Here is a 22,951-nt window from a genome sequence, read left to right on the forward strand (position 1 = left end):
TGCCTCGATCCAGTAACTTTCAAGCCTACTAATTATAAGTTATGAAGAAATCTGTATGCACTTCTGCACTTAAACACTTATAAAACACATGTAAATAATTTAAAAGTAATTTATATATACAAATTGGCTTGTTATTTTAACATTTGTGTGCCTAAGCGTTTTGTGATCCGGTGACATTGTGATTTTGTTTTGCGATCCGGTGACATTGTTGGCCTCTGACCCCTTGTCTCATGCCGCTGTTTGCGTTCTGGCATCATTTGATTTTCAAAGTAAGCACTGTGTATAGCTAATAAGTGTAATGGCACAGTATTAACTTAACTCATTCTGTCAATAAAAGCTTGTTACTCCTATGATTGCAATTATATTTTTGTATGTGATAAAAACAATTGACAAACACATATAAAAACCAGAGGGCAGCAGATCATGTGAAAATATAATATTTGTGTAATTCTCAACTTTTGGCCATGACTGTAGACCAGGATAATGACACTACAGAATTTCTTCACAGAGCCTCAGCCATGGGAGTCAAGAGCACACCACCTGAAACAAAATTCAAGACAAAATTAGTCCCGCCTGTATATTTACAAAGTACGGTGATAAAGCTATTGAATCAGTTTCTTTAACATCCCCCCCCCCCCCATCAGACTCCACCATGTCAAGAGTAGAGGTGCACTTTTCTCGCCACAGACATTCAGAGCCCAGTGCAAAATCATCACAGGAGGAAACCTTCAGACTCCAGATTCAAGACATAGTCAATCACGTACCTCATCCCCAGGATGCATGGACGATGTCCCCTGAAAGAGAAAACAATTGTCTTAGATTAACAGTCATGGCCTTTTATTCTGAATTCGTCTTATGCTTGTTTCCCGTGTTAGACATCTGTGACCACTGAATTCTGTAACCAGAGACCACCATGCATGTGTCGTCAAGAAATAAGGTAGGGTCAAATCCTGTTAACTGCACATGGGTACTCAATCGTTGATTGTAGTTTATAAGGAAATTAAAGCTCATTTCAAAATGAATTATTTATTTAGTGTGTATTTCTTGATTAAGATATGTGCTTGTATATATATTCTTAGATATTTGTTAATGACATATTTGGCATTCTTAGCGAGGAGCAAAGTAAATTTTTCATTGTATCTAAGGAAACCTGTTCCCTCTGTGCATATGACAAACTCTGAATTTGAAAAGATTAGGTAGGCCTAAATGACGTTTTCACGCATGCAGACAATTATGTTTTACGTTGCATGAAAAAAATCTGTTGATTCTAAAGCTTTTGGTTAAACGTCAGCTTATTCATTTCTTATTTTCTACTAACAAATGCCTAGGGTGGTTCGTACGATTGATAAACATTTCTTTTCTGACGAGAAGCAGCACTATCCAACTCCAATATTTATGAGTCTCTTGAACAGAAGTTGATGGTCACCGATACCGGTGCATCACCGGTTAAGGATGCCCTCGCCGGAATACCGAAAGGGTTCGCCCTGAAATATTAATAATCCCCTCAGTCTCTGCCATGTCATTAGTAGAGACGCACTTTTGTCACAATGTACTTTTGGAGCCCAGTGCAAAACATCACGAGAAACTTTATTGGTATATGCACAGTAAAGAAACGTGTTGCTCTGTACAACGAAATAGTAATCAAGGATAAAATAAGCATGCAACATTATGATAAGTATTCATAAATGGAAATGTAAACTAAACAGAAATATAAACTGCTAAGAAGTTTATGTACATACAGTCATTGTGCAGTAGCGAGCTACATTGCTTGTTGTCAGACTGGTATGAAAACCCAATAGACTCAGCACACTTACAAATTGTCTAAACACACCTGGCACTGCCACAATCTCCTTTCTGCATTTGCCACATGTGAACCTTTTACAAAAACCACAACGCTTAGTGGCACGGTTACTCTTGCAGCCACACTTAACCTGGCACAATGCCCTTTTCCCTGTGTCAGGTGTGGGTTGTTGCTGCTGAAACTCTACCTTGGACACCTCCTTGGCTTCCATATGAGACTGTGCAAGTTCTGTTGCAAGCTTCACCAAGAACTCGGACCGTCTCTCTTTTACCCCAGTGCATGCTTGAAAAAGCACATGTGCATTCAGGCATGAAATGTCAATCATGTTATAAAACACAGCGACTGGCCAACGCCGTGTTCCTGAACGTACACTGTACTTTCGCACCATCTGGTCCATGACATCCACACCACATTTTAGGCTGTTGTAGTCTGTGATTGTGTTTGGCTTTTTTTTTCGGGTGTCTCCAATCTCCACCGTACTGTGCATGCTACTGAGGATGCAGACAGTCTTTTTCCGTCTGGGCGCGTAAACGGTCAGCGTGGCACCAGAGGTTGAAAACACCTGTGTACTAAATTCCTCACGGCCCAAATTCTTTTTGACAGAGTCTGGAAGCTCACGACGAATCTTGTTTACTGTGCCAAGGAGGGTGGTCTTCCGGCCCAGCAACTGCCTTGCTAGTGACAGTGAGGTGAAAAAATTGTCTGTGGTAACAGTTCTTCCTTGGTCCATAAATGGTTCCATAAGCTTCATCACCACATTTTCCGATAGTCTTTCCCCCACGGGACGACTGGAGTCTTTGCCAAGATATGGGATGATGTTGCATACATACTTGGATTTCAGGTCACATGCCACCCAGAACTTTATCCCAAACTTGTCGGGTTTTGTTGCAATGTACTGAAGAAAAGAGCAACGGGTCTTAGTTGGAAAAAGTTGCTCATCTATGGTGATATGCCTTCCTGGGTTGTAACAAGTGATGTAATTGGCAGCGAAAGACCCCCCAAACATTAGAGATTGCAGCAAACCGGTCAGTTGCAGCTCGTTCACTGCGTGTGTACTTGTCGTCAAAGTGAAGGTGCTGCATGATGTCCTGGAAGCGGTTTCGCGACATAATCTTGGTGATTAAGGGCACTCCCAGTGTTGTAGACCATGAGTCATGCACCGCTGGAAGGCGCACAACACCTCGCAGGATGAGGATTGCAATGAACGCCTTTAGCTCAGCGAGGGACATGAACCAGTTTTCTTGCTGTGTCTGGCGTGCATGCTGGACAGTCCACCCCTGTATGATCCGAAGCATTTCAATAGAAACGAAACAGAGGAAACTCTGTAAGCGACTCGATACTTTCCGTAGGGCAAAAGCAGTTGGCTCTCCATTCGTGGTATTGCATTTACTTGGGCTTGGATGCACTCCGTCATGTCTTCCGATCTGTTCTTCATGCCACACTGTGCCGTCTTTTGCAGTCTCTGTCAGCCGCCCGTGTGTCTCCACGCGACCCCTCTTTACTGGTGATGAAGTCTCCTCATCTACAGAACCATATGTTTGAGATTTGATTAGTGAAAGGTTGAAATAATGTGAAATTGACAAACATAATATTTGAAATATATTTGAAATATAGCCAGCGATTGGCGGGTTCACACACAAATAGGCATTTTGGCCTTAATGGGGGGGGGGGGGGGGGGGGGTGTGCATAAATAAATTAATGTGTGCACAAAAAGATTCAATTGAGGCACTAAAGGCCCAAAACGATCAAAATGTGTATTGGGAAATTGAGTCAGATCAAAGAACTAAATCACATGCTGAGATCAGCAGTGTGTGTGTGTGTGTGTGTGGGGTCTTATGTATGTACTATTCAGTCAGTTCCAGTATTTGGCCAGTAAATGGAGCCCATGTAATACCATACTGATATTACAGTAATGAAATAAGACATCTTAGTGAAATAAAAGGTTCATTTCTGGTCAAGCAGTGCACCTTTTGTTATGAGATCTAATTGCAAAGTTATTTATCTCATTGATCGGACTCATACAAGACCCTTTATTTGTCTGTATTCTGCATAACCGGATTGCAGCATGAGTTTTTATGATTTCTTAGGTTTTTGGACAATGTAGCGACAGGCCAATTTGAACCAAACTTGGCATACCTGAAGGACCTCAGTCTATAAAAGGCTTTGAAATTGGGAGTTGATCAACATGTTTATATGAATTATAGCAATATAGGTCATATATGGCCTCAATGATATAATGGGAAAATAGACCTACCTGAAAATAAAAAAAAATCCAACAATTTTTAAAAATAGTTTACCTACAGTGTCTACAGATTATGCCCATGCCACTCTTGCCATCATTGGATCAAATTCCTAGGACTAGTTCGAAAAGTGCTATTTTCAAACAATTGATGAATGTGACAAAACTACGCCTTTTTTAATAGGACTTGTAATTGCAAAGTTGTCAGGTGGACTGCAAGGAATCAAAAGAATCAAGTTTCATTTTCCTAAGCAAGATTTGGAAAAGTTATGCATGATTCACAAATAGTGCCACCTAGTGGCCAAATGTTTCAAAACTGCACAGTGTGACAGTCCTGAGATGTGTGTGAACCCTAAATTGCAAAAATAGGTTTCCCCACACTACGTGTGTGAACCCCAATTATAATTCCAAAACATCTCAAGTATGCCACCTTGGAAGTAATGTAGGATTGTTTTCACACAGCAATACGTGGCATATATATATATATATTTTTTTTAATAGTTTATCTTTTGAAAAAATGTTAATAGGTAAAGATATTTCTACATAAATTTATACAATAAACCCTCAACTACTTGAAATAGAATAATATTCGAGTAATTTTAACTTATCCAGATGGTACTTTTTGCAGTGTCTCTTCCAAAAACACAACAGCCATAACTGACAAACAAAAATAGGAAATCTTACCAGAAGAGATTTCAGTCACTACTCGGATCAAGAGTTATTTCTCCTCCATCAGAGTCACAAGGGTCGACATGGTTGAGGACCACGTCCAAAGCATGCAGTGTTCTGCAAACCTTTGCCATCTTTGCTTCTAAGTCAACAGAGTAAGTGAAATATAGCAACATGGATTTTTATCCACATGTAGGTGGATACATACATAGTCATAATCGTTCACACTACCACCCATCACACCCATCCCTGTTCACCGTTACCTGGTACCTGCATATTTCAATCTAATGGCTGCAACATTATATTTATATATTGTAATATTGTACTATAGTGAGAAACCTTTATTCTATTTTACTTCACTATTTCTTCTCCATCGGAGTCAATGGATCAACACAGTTCACACAATCACCCATCCCCCCCGTTTAGCATTACCTAGTAGTGGCTGCATGTACATAAAGGATGGCTTTTATTAGACCTTTATTCTATTTTATTTCACTTAGCATGTAGCCAGATAGGCCATTTACTTTGGTGCAGTTTATTAAAGTCTATGCACTTTATTAACAAGTTTCCTATGTCTGCGGTCATCTCTCTCCATTATAAAACTGACAACGACATTATTTGAACTATAATTCTAAAACATCTCAAGTCTGCCTCCTTTGTACTAATTTTGGATTGTTCTCACTGCAAAAGGAGACATGCTGATTGGTCAAAAATAGCTAAAGTTCTGATTTTTTCTTAAAGGGTTTTTTTTCTTCTCCATCTGAGTCAATGCATCAACACAGTTCCCACAATCACCCATCCCCCCGTTTAGCATTACCAAGTAGTGGCTGCATGTAAATAACAAAGGATGGCCTAAACATTTGGCCTGCGGGCCAGAGTTTGGACACCTCTGCATTAGGCCATCATGTCCATTAGTGCAGTTTTCATTAGGCTGCAGCAAATTCTGAAAATACTATTGAATATGGCCTGCATCAAAATCTGAAAATACTATTGAATATGGCCTGCATCAAAATCTGAAAATACTATTGAATATGGCCTGCAGCAAAATCTGAAAATACTATTGAATATGGCCTGCATCAAAATCTGAAAATACTATTGAATATGGCCTGCATCAAAATCTGAAAATACTATTGAATATGGCCCGCATAAGGAGCATGAGCTCAACTCTGCCTGGCCTAATGGGATGCAAATGACCCCAGCACTGCCATTTGGCACTCTCTGCTAGAAGGAGTCGTATGAAAATGCTGGTAGTTGCAATGTTAAAAGATTACAGTACCTTTAACAGTCACTACTACGACAAATTAACAGAATTGTTGTGCATTTGTCAACGTACCAGAGGTGTCACACGTCGAAAAGGCTCTGACAATACGGCTTTTAGCAACGGCAAACATCAACTACGGAATAGAATAGAAAAACCGGTAACGTCTAAACAAATGCTTACCAATTGCTGCAGCGCTTCAACAGCTACTTGCAAGGAGCCCCTTTCCTGCTCAGAAGAAAGATTGAAATGTGGCCAAGACAGGCCAAGATGGTGGTTTTATATTGTGAGTTCTCGAGGACCCTTAGGTATCCTGATGAGGCGCCTATTCAAAACATCAACGAGTGTATCAAAATAAGAGTTCACTGTCACGTCTTCGTGTGTGAATTTTTTTTCAGAGTGGGGTAGTTTGTATGGTTGTTATTATTAGTTTTTTGGTTCGCAGTGAAAGCGATCTTCTTCATTAATTTCAAACATCGTTGCCATCCATAGGCACTTCAGATGTTTGCTTATAATTCAATTGTAGGCACTGATTGAACTTAAAGTTTGTTTGTTTTTGCTTCTGTTGCATGTTTTATGTGTTGTAGTGTGATAACTGTTTTCAGAGTGTTTGTCTGTATATCTTACCTTGTAGGGACTTCTGCAAGTAAGGGCCTGAATAAATGGCATGTAGACATTTGTAATTAAATATTACATGCATCATACAAGTGATTTAAATAAAATAAGTATATATTATATACATATAATATATACATATACAAATGATATATACTATATAATATATATTATATACATATATACAAGGCAAGGCAAAGTTTTTGCAGATGTTGGATGGGAGGACTCGGCAGTTTGGAAGGGTAAGTCCAGTGTGGATTAATACATATTTAGGTGTTCTTTAGGACTTTTAATTCTAACTTATTAAATTGTAACCTTGCTAATTGGGAAGATACATGGAGACATGTTCCAGAGAAGCTCCATGGAGTACTCATTGTGCAAGTTTCAGTGTGACAAAACTTCACATGCTTCACTCTGCTTGTACCCCGAACATGACTGCCGTTTGTGCAGATGGCAACAGAAAACTCTATAGGTTTTGACAGTCAGCAGGGTAAAACTGCTTTATGCATAATAAATGTATGTAAAATGTATGCAACTGTAGGTATCGGGGGTGGACTGGCATACATTACTACCGGGGATTTCCCCGGTGGGCCAAGGGGAAGTATTGTTTCCATTCTAATGGGAGGTAAAAGTTAATATGCTTTACAAAACCCCTTAACCTGTTCTTTGACCATCATGTGTGTTTATTTTTTCTGGTGAGGGAATGTGGGATTTACTGTTGAGGTTCAAAGATACCTGACTGACCCAATAGTTCCACGGTTTATCTCCACCTCTATCAGCTTGCACTGGAATTTTTATGTACACCAGCCTCCTCAGTGCTGTGTGAGGCTTGAAAAATTGTGTCCCAGCACAGTGGAACAAATCCTCTTTTTGAATAAAAACTGAAAACAAAGATGCTAATGTCCACAATCACTAAAATCACTAATAAATCAAACTTGTTTTTCCACAAGCACTTTTGTTATTTTTACATCCATACATAAACATTCACGATATACGTATACATATTAAAAAATGTGATTAATTTTAAAAAGTGTAAAAATAAGTACCCAAACCAGCTAGATATATAAGAAACAACAAATCACAACAAACCAAACAGATTTCCTTTATTGACTTATTGACAAAACGTGAAAAACTTTAATGAAACAATATGGAGTTAAAGGCTAAAAATGAATAAATAAAAGACGCTGCTTTCACTGTCCACCAGATGGCGATAATGTCCACTGCTTCATGAAGTTAACCTTTTTCCGGTACAATGGCCTAGGTGCACGTACCACTTCCTCGTTGGTGTCAGGATGGTACCGTATTTCCGGTTGGTATGCGGAAGTGTCGATGTCATGGCCGAGTCTAAATTCACAAGGTGCCTGTTGGAGTTCCCGAAATTTACCGTCAACGATGTGCGTCGTATTGTCAGAGCATCAAGTACAACGACACAGAGTCAACTTGAAAAGGGTTTCAAGTTCTACGTTTCATCCTACCTCTGCAATTTTGAGGGTAAGTGGCCGACGCTAGTTAGCTAGCTAGCCTGAGGTGGCAGTCTAATGAAGTGATGTTGTTTTTAGTAACGAACCAACCTGTCCTAGTACTAGAAATGCCTTTTTAAAACATGTTTGGATTTCTGATGGAAGTATCAGGCAAAAGTAAGGCTAACGAGATAACAGTGAGGGCTCACTGCTACAGATCTATGAAGAAAACAGATACGCCACACCAGCTGAGGGTAGGACTGGTTAAAATGACACGAGTTCTGTTCAGTGTCACGTTCAAAGTTCTGTTGAACAAGTTCAAAAGTGAGTTCAACACAAGTTCAATCTTTTATCCTTGCTCTTACTTCACGTAAGCTGTGATAACCATAGGCATTGGTTTTCAAAGCTTACAATGGTAGCCAAATGCAGAGTAGCTGAGTGGGAATCATTAGCAGTCTATTTTGCCTATAGTAAACAAATGGGAGTTTATTTTACAGTTCGAGCTATTGTTATCTACCTGTATGACTCAAAAGCAGAATATAGTCCACCTCAGCTATTCTTCAAACTGCATTTTCTAAAATCTGTCAATCTGTCTTTCAAATCTTTCATCTTAACTTCTTTATTAACATATGGCTGCAACACTTACACCTATTAACATATTCTGATAACACTCTTCAAGAAGCAGTTGAAGTAAAACCTGCACTGTTCTGTTGTTGGTGGTGGAAACAACAAAATAATATAAATATAAGTAGGCCTGTTTCACTCCTATGTGTAAGCATTTCATCTGGAGTGAAAATGAAGTTTAAATCTAAAATATATTTAGTTTATAGTTGCTCAGTGAACTAGTAGATTGAACCATGCACAACACTGTAGAATAGAAAGACAGTATAGCCAAGTGTTTTAAGAGTGATGCAAAACAGCACAAACGTTACATGAGACAATAGACAAGTGACATTCACCACTACCAACATGATGGGACAGATATTGCGCCTATTGACATTGCTGAAGTCTTCTTTTCAAGATATTAAATATTGCCTCTTGTGTATTTCAGATGACATTACGTGATTCTGCTCTTGTGTTGCTAGTTGCGGAATCTGCAACCACTTGGTTGCATTGCTTTTCCAGACTGCTCATTATTCTGAATCTGGCATGTCTGTCGTCCCTCCTGTCCTTTCATGCACACAGACAGAACAGAAGTGGCATAAACCACCAACAATGGTTTGTCTTATTTCATTATTTAATGTTAGTTAATGTATCACAGTCACTTTACTAACACCATCTTTTAAATTAATAGGGGGTGAAGCCTGGACCCGTGGATGCCATGGTTGTCCTAAAGCCAAAACCAGGTGCTACTACAGCCAGTGGAGTTAGGTATGTAGTACCAAATTTAATAGGCAGATTACAGTGTGTGGTTAAAAAAATATATGCTTTTGATCATCTGATAAGACGATCTGATCTGTTCTCTTCAAAATTTAATTTAGCCTTGTTGTACTTCAGATTAGTGTTGTCAAAAAAATTGATATATCGATACGTATCGATACTGAACATTCTGAAACATAAGTTTAACGTGCTGGGAAATATTGGTACAAGCGCTTGAATTGAACCCTGCAAACATGACTTTGTTCATTGCGCTGAGGTGCGGCGCGTGCGAAGTTACAAAATTCGAGAGGTGCACGACCTCGCGTGCGCCACGCTTCAGCGCGATGAACAAAGTCATGTTTGCAGGGATCATACACCTTGTGGAATTCAAACACTTGTATGTCACTTTCAAGGTCCATTTCAATATTTCCCAGCACGAGCAAAGACACTTTGTCAGATGTTCAAAAGACGTCCACTGAAAAGCCAGAATGAAAGTTTTAGCGACGTCTTTTTTAAACGTCTATTACTGCCGTTCAGTTGCAGTTTTTGCACGTCCTGACATCCAATAAAGGTCCTAGTCAAACGTTCAGATAGAAAACTTGTCATAGACGTTCATGTTAAGTTAAAAGGTTAAGGTCCTAGTCACACTGTCAGATTTTGAACCAGTTTTGAACGTCCACCAGACATGCAAAAAAGGGTCTGGACTGACCGACGTGATACAGACTTGATTTTAACGTCTTTCTGACGTCGCATGTTTGTTGGGATAAGTTAAATATTTATACATGTACTCGAAATTATTCGCTTTTTTATCACATTATTTAATGGTTGTTTATTTTCAAAACGCCCAATCGTAACGTCTTCACGTTCTCATGTTTCGTCCTGGAATTGCAAGATGCTCGTATTTGTTAACACAAAATAACTGTTCAGTCAGACAGATATTTGTTGTGAAATGAAGTTACAATTTCAAGCATTTTCTAACACCTTTTGTGGCCTTGTCACAGTCACACCTTATTGAGGAGGCACCAAGATCCCAAAGTGCTACACCTGAGTGGCATTCACTTAGGAGAGAAAGAGTGACTGCCTCACATTTCAGAGAGGTGAGCCACGTTAGAGGTCCAGGTGCTGCAGAAAGGATAATCCGAGGGACACGACAAACAGCACATGTGAAGAGGGGACTTGAAATGGAAACAGAGGCCTTAAAGGACTGTGCAGTTCTGAAAAACTTGAACTTGACCAAGTGTGGGCTAGTGATTCATCCAGATGCCTCTTGGCTGGGTGCATCACCTGATGGACTTGTATATGACCCACTTGAGCGTCCATCATTTGGGCTTGTTGAAATTAAGTGCCCAAATGCACAAAGCTATGTAGACTGCAAATTCCTCAAAGTGGCACAAGGCCTACACAAATTGAAGGAGAGCCATTGTTATTATTGGCAAATCCAGTTCCAGTTATTGATTACTGGTATGCAGTGGTGTGATTTAGTTATCTGTGCCCATGATGATATCTTTGTGCAGCGAGTTTACAGAGATAGCAGTGTATTAGAAGAGGTGAAAAGGAGGTGTGACATGTTTTTCTTTAACACTTACATGCCAAAATACCTCTCTATGCCCAAGCAATAGAAAATCATAATGAAGACATGAACTCATGAACAATTAAAACAATTTCAATTTATTCTGTCAATTGTATTACTATTGTATTCGTTTCATTTTTTACAAATACAGTAAAAGTTAAGAAATACATAATGTTGTATTGTGTTGTCAATTTTACATATAAAAGTGAAAGCATTTTATACAATTAATCATATTGCACTGTACCTTAACATTGCAGCCAATATTTACAGACTAGCATGACCTAAAGCAGGGGTCGGCAACCTTTTTGACTCGGAGCCACAAAAGCAAAAATAATTGGAAATTTATTTCAGTGACGATGACATGTCACTCAAGCGAACCAAAACGAAATACCGGACATTTGTGAAATTCCACCCGAACATTTTTTTAAGTCTCAAAAATAATATACGGTAATTAAATACTCATTAATTTTATTCAAAAGCTGAGCCGCATCAGAGGGATCAAAGAGCTGCATGCGGCTCCGGAGCCGCGGGTTGCCGACCCCTGACCTTAAAGGGATCATTTTAAGGTTAGAGAAATAAATAAATAAATAAATCACCGTAATTCACATTACATCATCTGTCTAATTCTGGATTGAGATTAGCCATTGTTTGCCCAGGCTTTTACCAAGGGGCCATTTTGATAATTCACCAAAAGACAGGCAACAGTAAAAATTTGGTTTATGCTCCCTGTGATTGAAAGGGGGATCACTGTGCTGAATATTTTATGTTCTTTGACTCTGCGAATCACACGCTCAACATGGACTCTCAGTCTTGCAATGGACTGTGACGTTCTGATCTCTGACCTAGACAGTTGAGCTCTCTTTGACAGAAACGTGGGTATGTGGACTTTGCATGGAACGCAGTCTTCAACAAGGAAACCCTTGTCCACCATGATGGCCATAGATGGGTCAAGGAGGGCCACAATGCCAGACTGCTTTAAGATCTCTTTATCACTGATAGCACCTTGATAAAGAGAAGACACAAAGGTCACTGCGCCATGAGGGGCTATCCCAAGCAACCATTTGAATGTACAGTGTGATTTATAAGTGGAAAACACTTCACTCTAGAGGAGAAGGGAATTTGGAGTTTGACATCTCAGTTCTGTGGAATCTAAAATTGAGTGTCAGCGTAGTCCTGAAACACATCTGGGAGGTGAGTTTTCACAGTGTCCACATCTAACCAAACAAACAGCTCCCAATACAGTATAAAGGAAGTTGGCCCAGGTGTTAATAATACGACTAACAGTTGACCGATGGATTCTAAATCTATGGGCCAAATCCTTTTGCATCAGTCCCAATGACGGGTAGTTCATGAAGAGAAAAAACTCATCAATTGGTTAAAGAACCTGGGGAAAAAAATACATTATCCTATTGTCATATTACATTATGACTATCAAAACTTCTTTTGATGTAAAGATTAATTTGAAAATGATGACATAACATGCTTTGTATGGACAACAGGAAAACATTTACCGTTGTACTGGCAGAGTCAGGGACCTGATCAGTCTTCTCAACAGTCCGTGCGCTTGTAACCCGTATGATGATGTGGGTGGCTGGCTCTATTTGCTTCCAAAAGCCCATCAGGTGGGCATGGTTTGCAAATCTGTGGAATATAAAAGTTATATATAAAGTTATATAATGGCTAATTCATTCACAATGTATTTCAGACACCAGAGAAGGCCCATCCGTATACTGTGTCCTGCCATATTTTGTATTTACCTGGTAAAGAATCGTATGTCGTCATCAGAGGCAGAAAACCGCTCCAAACAGAACTTGCTGCTGACAGTTAAGTCTTCGATTTGTTTTCGGAGCCTTGATATCTCCTCGCGTAGCTCTTCATTTTCATTGAGGGAGAGATCAAGCGCAGCAGGCTCATTACTGACGCAGTAGTCATGTTCATGACACGGTAAGGGGTCATCATCATCATGGTCAGTCTGCATCTCTGTTAGATCAGTGTTGGGTGGACGCTCTGTTCTTTCCCATACTCCAGATCATGGAGTTGGAATAGTATAGTTATTCCATTGAAATAGCACAGGAAAAGCTCCAGGTCGCAGTCGTCGTCCAGCAGGAGTGGGAGGTTCGAGCAGATCAGCAGCGATAAAATGTCGCAAACACACTCAGGAAGTACTTGTGACTATAAAATGATCTCTCCTGATCTTAACCACCCATTGTTTCTGCAGTTCTGAGTCCTTTGGAAAGGTGTGGAAGCTCAGGTAGGAATTACACCTTGTCGATGCTGTGCAGAATGGCACACAGCAGTGGTGGTTGGACCTGCTGTCTGTACGTTGTTGAAACGATACTTTTTTTTGTTTACCCGTCATGTTTAGGACACATAAACGGACAGGAGATGAAGGAAACATCATCATCAAGGTTGGCAAGCTATCAAAACATACCAACTCAAAGGGTTAACATGATATCAGGCTCATGGGACAAAAATGATGGGAAACAAACACAAGTTGTAATATCCACAACATTAACATTTTCTTAATCCAAAATCGGCGCTCTGAACCAAACCTCGTCTTTATCAAGTCTAAACTAAACTTATAAAGGAGCAGCAGCAATAACTAAGCATTATATACCAGCCAAAGATAGAAGCTGTAGGTGGTTAGCGCCTAAGGCCAAGAAGCTACAGGGGCTAGCTAAGCAAACTAAAAGGCACAGGTGGTTAGAGAGCAAAGCTAAAGGTTGCACTCCAGTTATGTAGCTTAACTAAATCCCCAACCCATAAAACTCCGTATACAAGTGAAACATACCTGCTTTAACCCCGTCAAAACTACTAATGACTCAGTTCTGCTCCCACAATAGTACTGCACCAGGAGGCGCCTCGTCTGGGCCTCTCCCTCGATATAAGAGCAGGACTAAACACTTAGTACTGGACACTAGTCTCACATTTAAAAGCAGAATACATGAGTAAAAATGCACCGTACCTTACAACAGCGAACACTCCGTAAAGTCGAGCTCACGCTCCAACCCTGTCGTCCCGTTGTGCTGCTTAGCTTAGCCACGCTATTGCTGCAAGGACCCCATGGTGCCCTTATCACATGCCTGATTACAGGCACACTGCAGCCTGTAACTACCTCACTCCTCCCATACCAACAAATCTGTGGAGGGAGCTAAAGATCAGGGTGATGGCAAGGAGACCCTCCAACCTCAAAGAATTGGAGCTCATCACTAAAGATGAATGGACAAAAATACCAGTGGAGACATGCAAAAAGCTGGTCAGCAATTACAGGAAGCGTTTGATTGCTGTAAATAAAGGCTTTTCTATTAATTATTGAGAAGGGTCTGAATAATTTTGGACATGCTACTTTTTGTTCAAATGTGAATAAAAGCTGAGAATTTTTTTCCCCCACAATGATGCTTCTTGTACATCATCGTATTATCTCCTGGGAGATTTCCAGTCAAAAATATAATTTCTGGTTAAATAAAAGTAAATTTAAGTCAAAATTTGACAGAGGTATGACTGTATATATATATATATATATATATATATATATATATATATATACATATACACACACACACACACACGCGCGCGCGCGCACACACACACACATCATGAAAGCACGTATTTGTAATGTACTTAGATGTATTTGATACATATGTGAAACAAAAGTTAATATCATACTTTGCTAAAAGGTAAAAACATGTTTTTACTTTTTGTTCTTTCTGCATGTTTAGGGGTTAGTGATGTATTGTGTATTACAATACAATGTGGTATACTAATTCAAATGTTTTATGGAAGTTGTTTAAAGTTTCTTATATTTTAGCCTGTAGCAACAATGAACACATTTTTTATGTTTTCAGGAGCTTTCAGAAGTGATCTGTATGGGGGGTCATACGTTGGAGAACATTAAATGCTGGCACATCTGAAGAAATGTCAAAAGCTCAGATGCTTCAGAGTAGAAAATATTACAACAATCAGTTTTAACTATTACTATTTTATATACTATTTTTATTATATAGTTTTATATACTCAACTATTAGTGGAGGGCAGTCGTGTCCATTGTTAGTGTGAGCTTGTTTTACAATGTATGTGAAGATTTCACCCAAGCGTATCCTTGAAATTGCATTAAACCAAAGAATCCAAGTGAATGACTTATGAAAAAATCAGTCGGTTGAAATGAAAGGGTTAGGGTTGGGGTTAGGGTTAGGGTTATCAAATCAGCTCCAGGGCTTAACGGCACTGATATGGTGAGTGCCTGATGAATGCATGGGCGGCTTGCTCTATACCTCTCTTCCTCTGCTACAAGTATTTGATGCTTTCAAAGCACGACTGCAAGGTTAACCTCTATGCCTTGGAGGCCTTACAGAAGATAATCACACTGCTCAGAGACAACCTGGTCCAAGTGGTCTACATCTTAGTCCCAGCTATAGTGGACAATCACCTCAACTCCAAGAATAACGCCATCTACATGGCAACAACTGATAACAACAACAGTTGCCATTCAAGCTCTCATCAATAACCTTGGTGGGTTCTTTTCTCTCTTTACAAAACATCTTGAAGGACACATGCCACTGGGCTTTAGAAAAACAACAACAACAATGATTGTGTTCTGTTTTACCTTTGTATCTTTTGATGAAAGGTTGCTAGGTTGGGAAAAAGGTTCACACAAATCAGTAAAAGAATGTTCTTGCTCTTTGGCTAGATGTTTGTGGTGCAGATCAAATGAAAATTTCCTTTCATATTAAGGCACAGTCCAATATAAAGAAAAAATATTTCTGTAAGACTGACAGGAGATCTTGCATTATCTGACAGCAGATAGTTAAATAATGGAGTTTACAGTGGATGTGCTTAGGCTCTTTTGTTCAATATACAGTGTCTAATCTTTTGTGGTTGTGTATACAGAAATATTCTACAAATTCAAATACATTTATCAAAAAACAATTCTTTCAGAAAGTAATTCCACTGATATGCTAAGAGATGCCAGAGATAAAAAAAAAGATAAAAGATTTACCAGAAATACTTTAATTCCTATATTAATTAATAATATTTATAATATTGATAATAATCATTCCAGAGAGTTACCATAGTTACCAAATACTGTCACTTTAGTTGAATTAAATCTTTCTAGGTTAAAAAAATGCTTCTGTAATAACCCAGTGCTGTCCAGGGTTGATTTATTTATCTTTGTTCCTTTTAAATGTTCTTTTTATAGAGCTGGTTAGGGAACTCTACCCCTGCAAGCCACAACTGGTTGAGCAGAAGGTGCTTCCTCTGCTCTGGTACCTCCTGGGGACCTCCAGCAACAGTGGTACGGTCCACGGGAGGGGTGGAAGCGTGAGAGGGGCCACTGTCCACCTATGCCAAGCCCTTCATGCCCACATGGGTCCGGCGCTGCTGGACTGTGCTGCTTCCCAACCTTCCAATATCCGCAAGAGCCTAAGAGAGTTTGTGAAGAACCTCCCGATCAACTGAGAGCTGCAAGCCAGACCTCCAGACCAAAATAAAGCCCAACATGGATTCTACTTGAAGATGGAGATGTTTGTGTATTTCTTACTGTGCCTGCACTTTAAATGAAAGAGAGAGGAAGAAAGTCAAACGTTTTTAACATTTTGAATTAGCAGAAAGCTAAATCCTTAAACTCAGAAGTCCTTTTAAATAAGGAGCACAGATTTTAGCGAATCACATCAGGTTTAACATGCCTAGGAGCTCTGCTCTTTTTGCATTTTGAAATACTAACACTTATCATGATAACTGTTGTCATGGTGACTATAGATATATATTGTTCTATGATTGTTATTTTCTGTTGACATATCCTGAGGTAACTGTGCAGAATGTAATTTATCACATGCACAAGGAACAAGGATCTATAGTCTTTTTGTTGTTTGGTATGTGTAATGTGACTTTTCAATGAGGAGTCTTAAAAAATGAAAAAGCTACGACTCACAAAATTACTTTTGTATTCTATAGCCAGGGCTTAATTTGAGCCGGATCCTGCCGGAACAGGATCCAGGAACTCTCATTTTGAAGGGTGCGTTCTGGGAACTGTCTGCCTTGATCCAGTAACTTTCAAGCCTACTAATTATAAGTTATGAAGAAATCTGTATGCACTTCTGCACTTAAACACTTATAAAACACATGTAAATAATTTAAAAGTAATTTATATATACAAATTGGCTTGTTATTTTAACATTTGTGTGCCTAAGCGTTTTGTGATCCGGTGACATTGTAATTTTGTTTTGCGATCCGGTGACATTGTTGGCCTCTGACCCCTTGTCTCATGCCGCTGTTTGCATTCTGGCATCGTTTGATTTTCAAAGTAAGCACTGTGTATAGCTAATAAGTGTAATGGCACAGTATTAACTTAACTCATTCTAACTGTCAATAAAAGCTTGTTACTCATATGATTGCAATTATATTTCTGTATGTGCTAAAAACAATTGACAAACACCTATAAAAACCAGAGGGCAGCAGATCATGTGAAAATATAATATTTGTGTCATTCTCAAAACTTTTGGCCATGACTGTAGACCAGGATAATGACTAGGCCTGTGTTGAAAAAATCGATTTTCCGATTCAGAATCGATTCGCATATGATGATCTGATTATCGATTCGTACGTCCAAAGATCGATTTTTTAGTGAACTTTTACCCCCGCCTCGTCACTGAATTCACGCAGGCGTGCTCGGTCTAACTAACTGTAAAACAACATGGCGACGGACAGTGACGGTAACGACGATAGTCAAATCGGCAATCTAAAAACAGAAGGACAGTTTATCCAGTGTCAGTGACTATTTACATTTAGTCCATGTCACTGACAGTTTACCCAGTGTTTTTACAGTTTAAAAAAGTTAAAATGCTCTTGTAATGTTGGGCGCAAGGCGATGGACGAGACAGAATCCTTTGCACTTTCCAAATCGTTACGTTTATTACATTTACCGAAGCGCAGACAGCGCACATAAAACACGTTTACATAGAACATGTATGACTCAAACAACGAGCACAGGACGCTGCGCGAACACACATTAAATAGACAAACCACATAAACCCCACGTGATGACGAGACGAGTCACAGGTGAGGATTATCACAAGACGCACCCGCACCCACGGAGATACGCAGACGAGTAGACGCAGACAACGTTAACACACGCCCAACAGGGAGGGGTCGGGGACCGTAACGTGACAGTTCTGTTATTATATTCTTACTTTAAAGAAAAATACACGTTTACATTTTATACTTTCAGTTTATTAAGTGTGAGCACTTTTAAAATAAAAATGCATTTGGTAGCAACAGCTTTTGGGTGACTTCTTAATTATTTCAATCATAATAATAATGCACTGGTTAGTGTCCCAGTAGGAGTCCACTGTTGCAGATATAGACACCTCAAAGATGTCCTCTGTTTATTGTCCTGGATTACCTTTCTTGAAGGTAGATTTATGATTACCCTTTTCACCAGTCTTCCAGCCATCAGTAACTACCAACTACCAGAAACTATTTGCTGATTAATATTGATGACTAGTTTTAACATGTTGCTTCTGTACATAGTCAGGAAACAGCTCAAATAAATACATTTTTAATAACACTAAACCCCGAATTGGATCGAATCGATTAAATCGGATTAAATCGAAATAAATCGATTCTTAATCTTCAGAATGGGAATCGGATCGATTCTTGAAATTTGAATCGATACCCAGCCCTAATAATGACACTACAGAATTTCTTCACAGAGCCTCAGCCATGGGAGTCAAGAGCACACCACCTGAAACAAAATTCAAGACAAAATTAGTCCCGCCTGTATATTTACAAAGTACGGTGATAAAGCTATTGAATCAGTTTCTTTAACATCCTCCCCCCCATCAGACTCCACCATGTCAAGAGTAGAGGTGCACTTTTCTCGCCACAGACATTCAGAGCCCAGTGCAAAATCATCACAGGATTCAGACTCCAGATTCAAGACTTAGTCAATCACGTACCTCATCCCCAGGATGCATGGACGATGTCCCCTGAAAGAGAAAACAATTGTCTTAGATTAACAGTCATGGCCTTTTATTCTGAATTGGTCTTATGCTTGTTTCCCGTGTTAGACATCTGTGACCACTGAATTCTGTAACCAGAGACCACCATGCATGTGTCGTCAAGAAATAAGGTAGGGTCAAATCCTGTTAACTGCACATGGGTACTCAATCGTTGATTGTAGTTTATAAGGAAATTAAAGCTCATTTCAAAATGAATTATTTATTTAGTGTGTATTTCTTGATTAAGATATGTGCTTGTATATACTTAGATATTTGTTAATGACATATTTGGCATTCTTAGCGAGGAGCAAAGTAAATTTTTCATTGTATCTAAGGAAACCTGTTCCCTCTGTGCATATGACAAACTCTGAATTTGAAAAGATTAGGTAGGCCTAAATGACGTTCATCACCGGTTAAGGATGCCCTCGCCGGAATACCGAAAGGGTTCGCCCTGAAATATTAATAATCCCCTCAGTCTCTGCCATGTCATTAGTAGAGACGCACTTTTGTCACAATGTACTTTTGGAGCCCAGTGCAAAACATCACGAGAAACTTTATTGGTATATGCACAGTAAAGAAACGTGTTGCTCTGTACAACGAAATAGTAATAAAGGATAAAATAAGCATGCAACATTATGATAAGTATTCATAAATGGAAATGTAAACGAAACAGAAATATAAACTGCTAAGAAGTTTATGTACATACAGTCATTGTGCAGTAGCGAGCTACATTGCTTGTTGTCAGACTGGTATGAAAACCCAATAGACTCAGCACACTTACAAATTGTCTAAACACACTTGGCACTGCCACATAATCTCCTTTCTGCATTTGCCACATGTGAACCTTTTACAAAAACCACAACGCTTAGTGGCACGGTTACTCTTGCAGCCACACTTAACCTGGCACAATGCCCTTTTCCCTGTGTCAGGTGTGGGTTGTTGCTGCTGAAACTCTACCTTGGACACCTCCTTGGCTTCCATATGAGACTGTGCAAGTTCTGTTGCAAGCTTCACCAAGAACTCGGACCGTCTCTCTTTTACCCCAGTGCATGCTTGAAAAAGCACATGTGCATTCAGGCATGAAATGTCAATCATGTTATAAAACACAGCGACTGGCCAACGCCGTGTTCCTGAACGTACACTGTACTTTCGCACCATCTGGTCCATGACATCCACACCACATTTTAGGCTGTTGTAGTCTGTGATTGTGTTTGGCTTTTTTTTTCGGGTGTCTCCAATCTCCACCGTACTGTGCATGCTACTGAGGATGCAGACAGTCTTTTTCCGTCTGGGCGCGTAAACGGTCAGCGTGGCACCAGAGGTTGAAAACACCTGTGTACTAAATTCCTCACGGCCCAAATTCTTTTTGACAGAGTCTGGAAGCTCACGACGAATCTTGTTTACTGTGCCAAGGAGGGTGGTCTTCCGGCCCAGCAACTGCCTTGCTAGTGACAGTGAGGTGAAAAAATTGTCTGTGGTAACAGTTCTTCCTTGGTCCATAAATGGTTCCATAAGCTTCATCACCACATTTTCCGATAGTCTTTCCCCCACGGGACGACTGGAGTCTTTGCCAAGATATGGGATGATGTTGCATACATACTTGGATTTCAGGTCACATGCCACCCAGAACTTTATCCCAAACTTGTCGGGTTTTGTTGCAATGTACTGAAGAAAAGAGCAACGGGTCTTAGTTGGAAAAAGTTGCTCATCTATGGTGATATGCCTTCCTGGGTTGTAACAAGTGATGCAATTGGCAGCGAAAGACCCCCAAACATTAGAGATTGCAGCAAACCGGTCAGTTGCAGCTCGTTCACTGCGTGTGTACTTGTCGTCAAAGTGAAGGTGCTGCATGATGTCCTGGAAGCGGTTTCGCGACATAATCTTGGTGATTAAGGGCACTCCCAGTGTTGTAGACCATGAGTCATGCACCGCTGGAAGGCGCACAACACCTCGCAGGATGAGGATTGCAATGAACGCCTTTAGCTCAGCGAGGGACATGAACCAGTTTTCTTGCTGTGTCTGGCGTGCATGCTGGACAGTCCACCCCTGTATGATCCGAAGCATTTCAATAGAAATGAAACAGAGGAAACTCTCTAAGCGACTCGATACTTTCCGTAGGGCAAAAGCAGTTGGCTCTCCATTCGTGGTATTGCATTTACTTGGGCTTGGATGCACTCCGTCATGTCTTCCGATCTGTTCTTCATGCCACACTGTGCCGTCTTTTGCAGTCTCTGTCAGCCGCCCGTGTGTCTCCACGCGACCCCTCTTTACTGGTGATGAAGTCTCCTCATCTACAGAACCATATGTTTGAGATTTGATTAGTGAAAGGTTGAAATAATGTGAAATTGACAAACATAATATTTGAAATATAGCCAGCGATTGGCGGGTTCACACACAAATAGGCATTTTGGCCTTAATGGGGGGGTGTGCATAAATAAATTAATGTGCACAAAAAGATTCAATTGAGGCACTAAAGGCCCAAAACGATCAAAATGTGTATTGGGAAATTGAGTCAGATCAAAGAACTAAATCACATGCTGAGATCAGCAGTGTGTGTGTGGGGTCTTATGTATGTACTATTCAGTCAGTTCCAGTATTTGGCCAGTAAATGGAGCCCATGTAATACCATACTGATATTACAGTAATGAAATAAGACATTTTAGTGAAATAAAAGGTTCATTTCTGGTCAAGCAGTGCACCTTTTGTTATGAGATCTAATTGCAGTTATTTATCTCATTGATCTGACTCATACAAGACCCTTTATTTGTCTGTATTCTGCATAACAGGATTGCAGCATGAGTTTTTATGATTTCTTAGGTTTTTGGACAATGTAGCGACAGGCCAATTTGAACCAAACTTGGCATACCTGAAGGACCTCAGTCTATAAAAGGCTTTGAAATTGGGAGTTGATCAACATGTTTATATGAATTATAGCAATATAGGTCATATATGGCCTCAATGATATAATGGGAAAATGGACCCACCTGAAAATAAAAAAAAAAATCCAACAATTTTTAAAAATAGTTTACCTACAGTGTCTACAGATTATGCCCATGCCACTCTTGCCTTCATTGGATCAAATTCCTAGGACTAGTTCGAAAAGTGCTATTTTCAAACAATTGATGAATGTGACAAAACTACGCCTTTTTTAATAGGACTTGTAATTGCAAAGTTGTCAGGTGGACTGCAAGGAATCAAAAGAATCAAGTTTCATTTTCCTAAGCAAAGATTTGGAAAAGTTATGCATGATTCACAAATAGTGCCACCTAGTGGCCAAATGTTTCAAAACTGCACAGTGTGACAGTCCTGAGATGTGTGTGAACCCTAAATTGCAAAAATAGGTTTCCCCACACTACGTGTGTGAACCCTAATTATAATTCCAAAACATCTCAAGTATGCCACCTTGGAAGTAATGTAGGATTGTTTTCACACAGCAATACGTGGCGCATATGCATATATATATTTAAATAGTTTATCTTTTGAAAAAATGTCAATAGGTAAAGATATTTCTACATAAATTTATACAATAAACCCTCAACTACTTGAAATAGAATAATATTCGAGTAATTTTAACTTATCCAGATGGTACTTTTTGCAGTGTCTCTTCCAAAAACACAACACCCATAACTGACAAACAAAAATAGGACATCTTACCAGAAGAGATTTCAGAGTCACTACTCGGATCAAGAGTTATTTCTCCTCCATCAGAGTCACAAGGGTCGACATGGTTGAGGACCACGTCCAAAGCCTGCTGTGTTCTGCAAACCTTTGCCATCTTTGCTTCTAAGTCGAGAGTAAGTGAAATATAGCAACATGGATTTTTATCCACATGTAGGTGGATACATACATAATAGTCATAATAGTTCACACTACCACCCATCACACCCATACCTGTTCACTGTTACCTGGTACCGGCATATTTCGATCTAATGGCTGCAACAACATTAAAAAAAATATATAGAACCCATCTCAGTTACCTCCAT

General features: G+C 39.6%; 1 protein-coding gene, 1 long non-coding RNA gene and 1 other non-coding gene across 3 annotated transcripts; all 3 read right to left on the reverse strand.

Moving 5' to 3' along the window:
* Positions 1 to 633: 633 nt before the first annotated feature.
* Positions 634 to 724, reverse strand: LOC143523685 (small nucleolar RNA SNORD88). The gene has a single exon (XR_013133431.1). It is a non-coding gene; the product is annotated as a small nucleolar RNA SNORD88 (small nucleolar RNA).
* A 38-nt stretch (positions 725 to 762) lies between these two features.
* On the reverse strand, positions 763 to 6,668 carry LOC143522526 (uncharacterized). The gene is made up of 3 exons (XR_013133040.1): positions 6,151 to 6,668; positions 4,725 to 4,851; positions 763 to 794 (listed from the first exon to the last, which is right to left on the reverse strand). It is a non-coding gene; the product is annotated as an uncharacterized LOC143522526 (long non-coding RNA).
* A 4,380-nt stretch (positions 6,669 to 11,048) lies between these two features.
* Positions 11,049 to 13,356, reverse strand: LOC143523320 (uncharacterized). The gene is made up of 3 exons (XM_077017706.1): positions 12,729 to 13,356; positions 12,483 to 12,612; positions 11,049 to 12,355 (listed from the first exon to the last, which is right to left on the reverse strand). Exons 1-3 carry the CDS (start codon positions 12,947 to 12,949, stop codon positions 12,347 to 12,349), a joined length of 360 nt encoding a protein of 119 aa, XP_076873821.1. The 5' UTR covers positions 12,950 to 13,356; the 3' UTR covers positions 11,049 to 12,346.
* Between the last annotated feature and the right edge of the window lie 9,595 nt (positions 13,357 to 22,951).

Source organism: Brachyhypopomus gauderio, chromosome 9 (genome assembly GCF_052324685.1).
Source record: "Brachyhypopomus gauderio isolate BG-103 chromosome 9, BGAUD_0.2, whole genome shotgun sequence".
Lineage (NCBI taxonomy): Eukaryota > Metazoa > Chordata > Actinopteri > Gymnotiformes > Hypopomidae > Brachyhypopomus > Brachyhypopomus gauderio.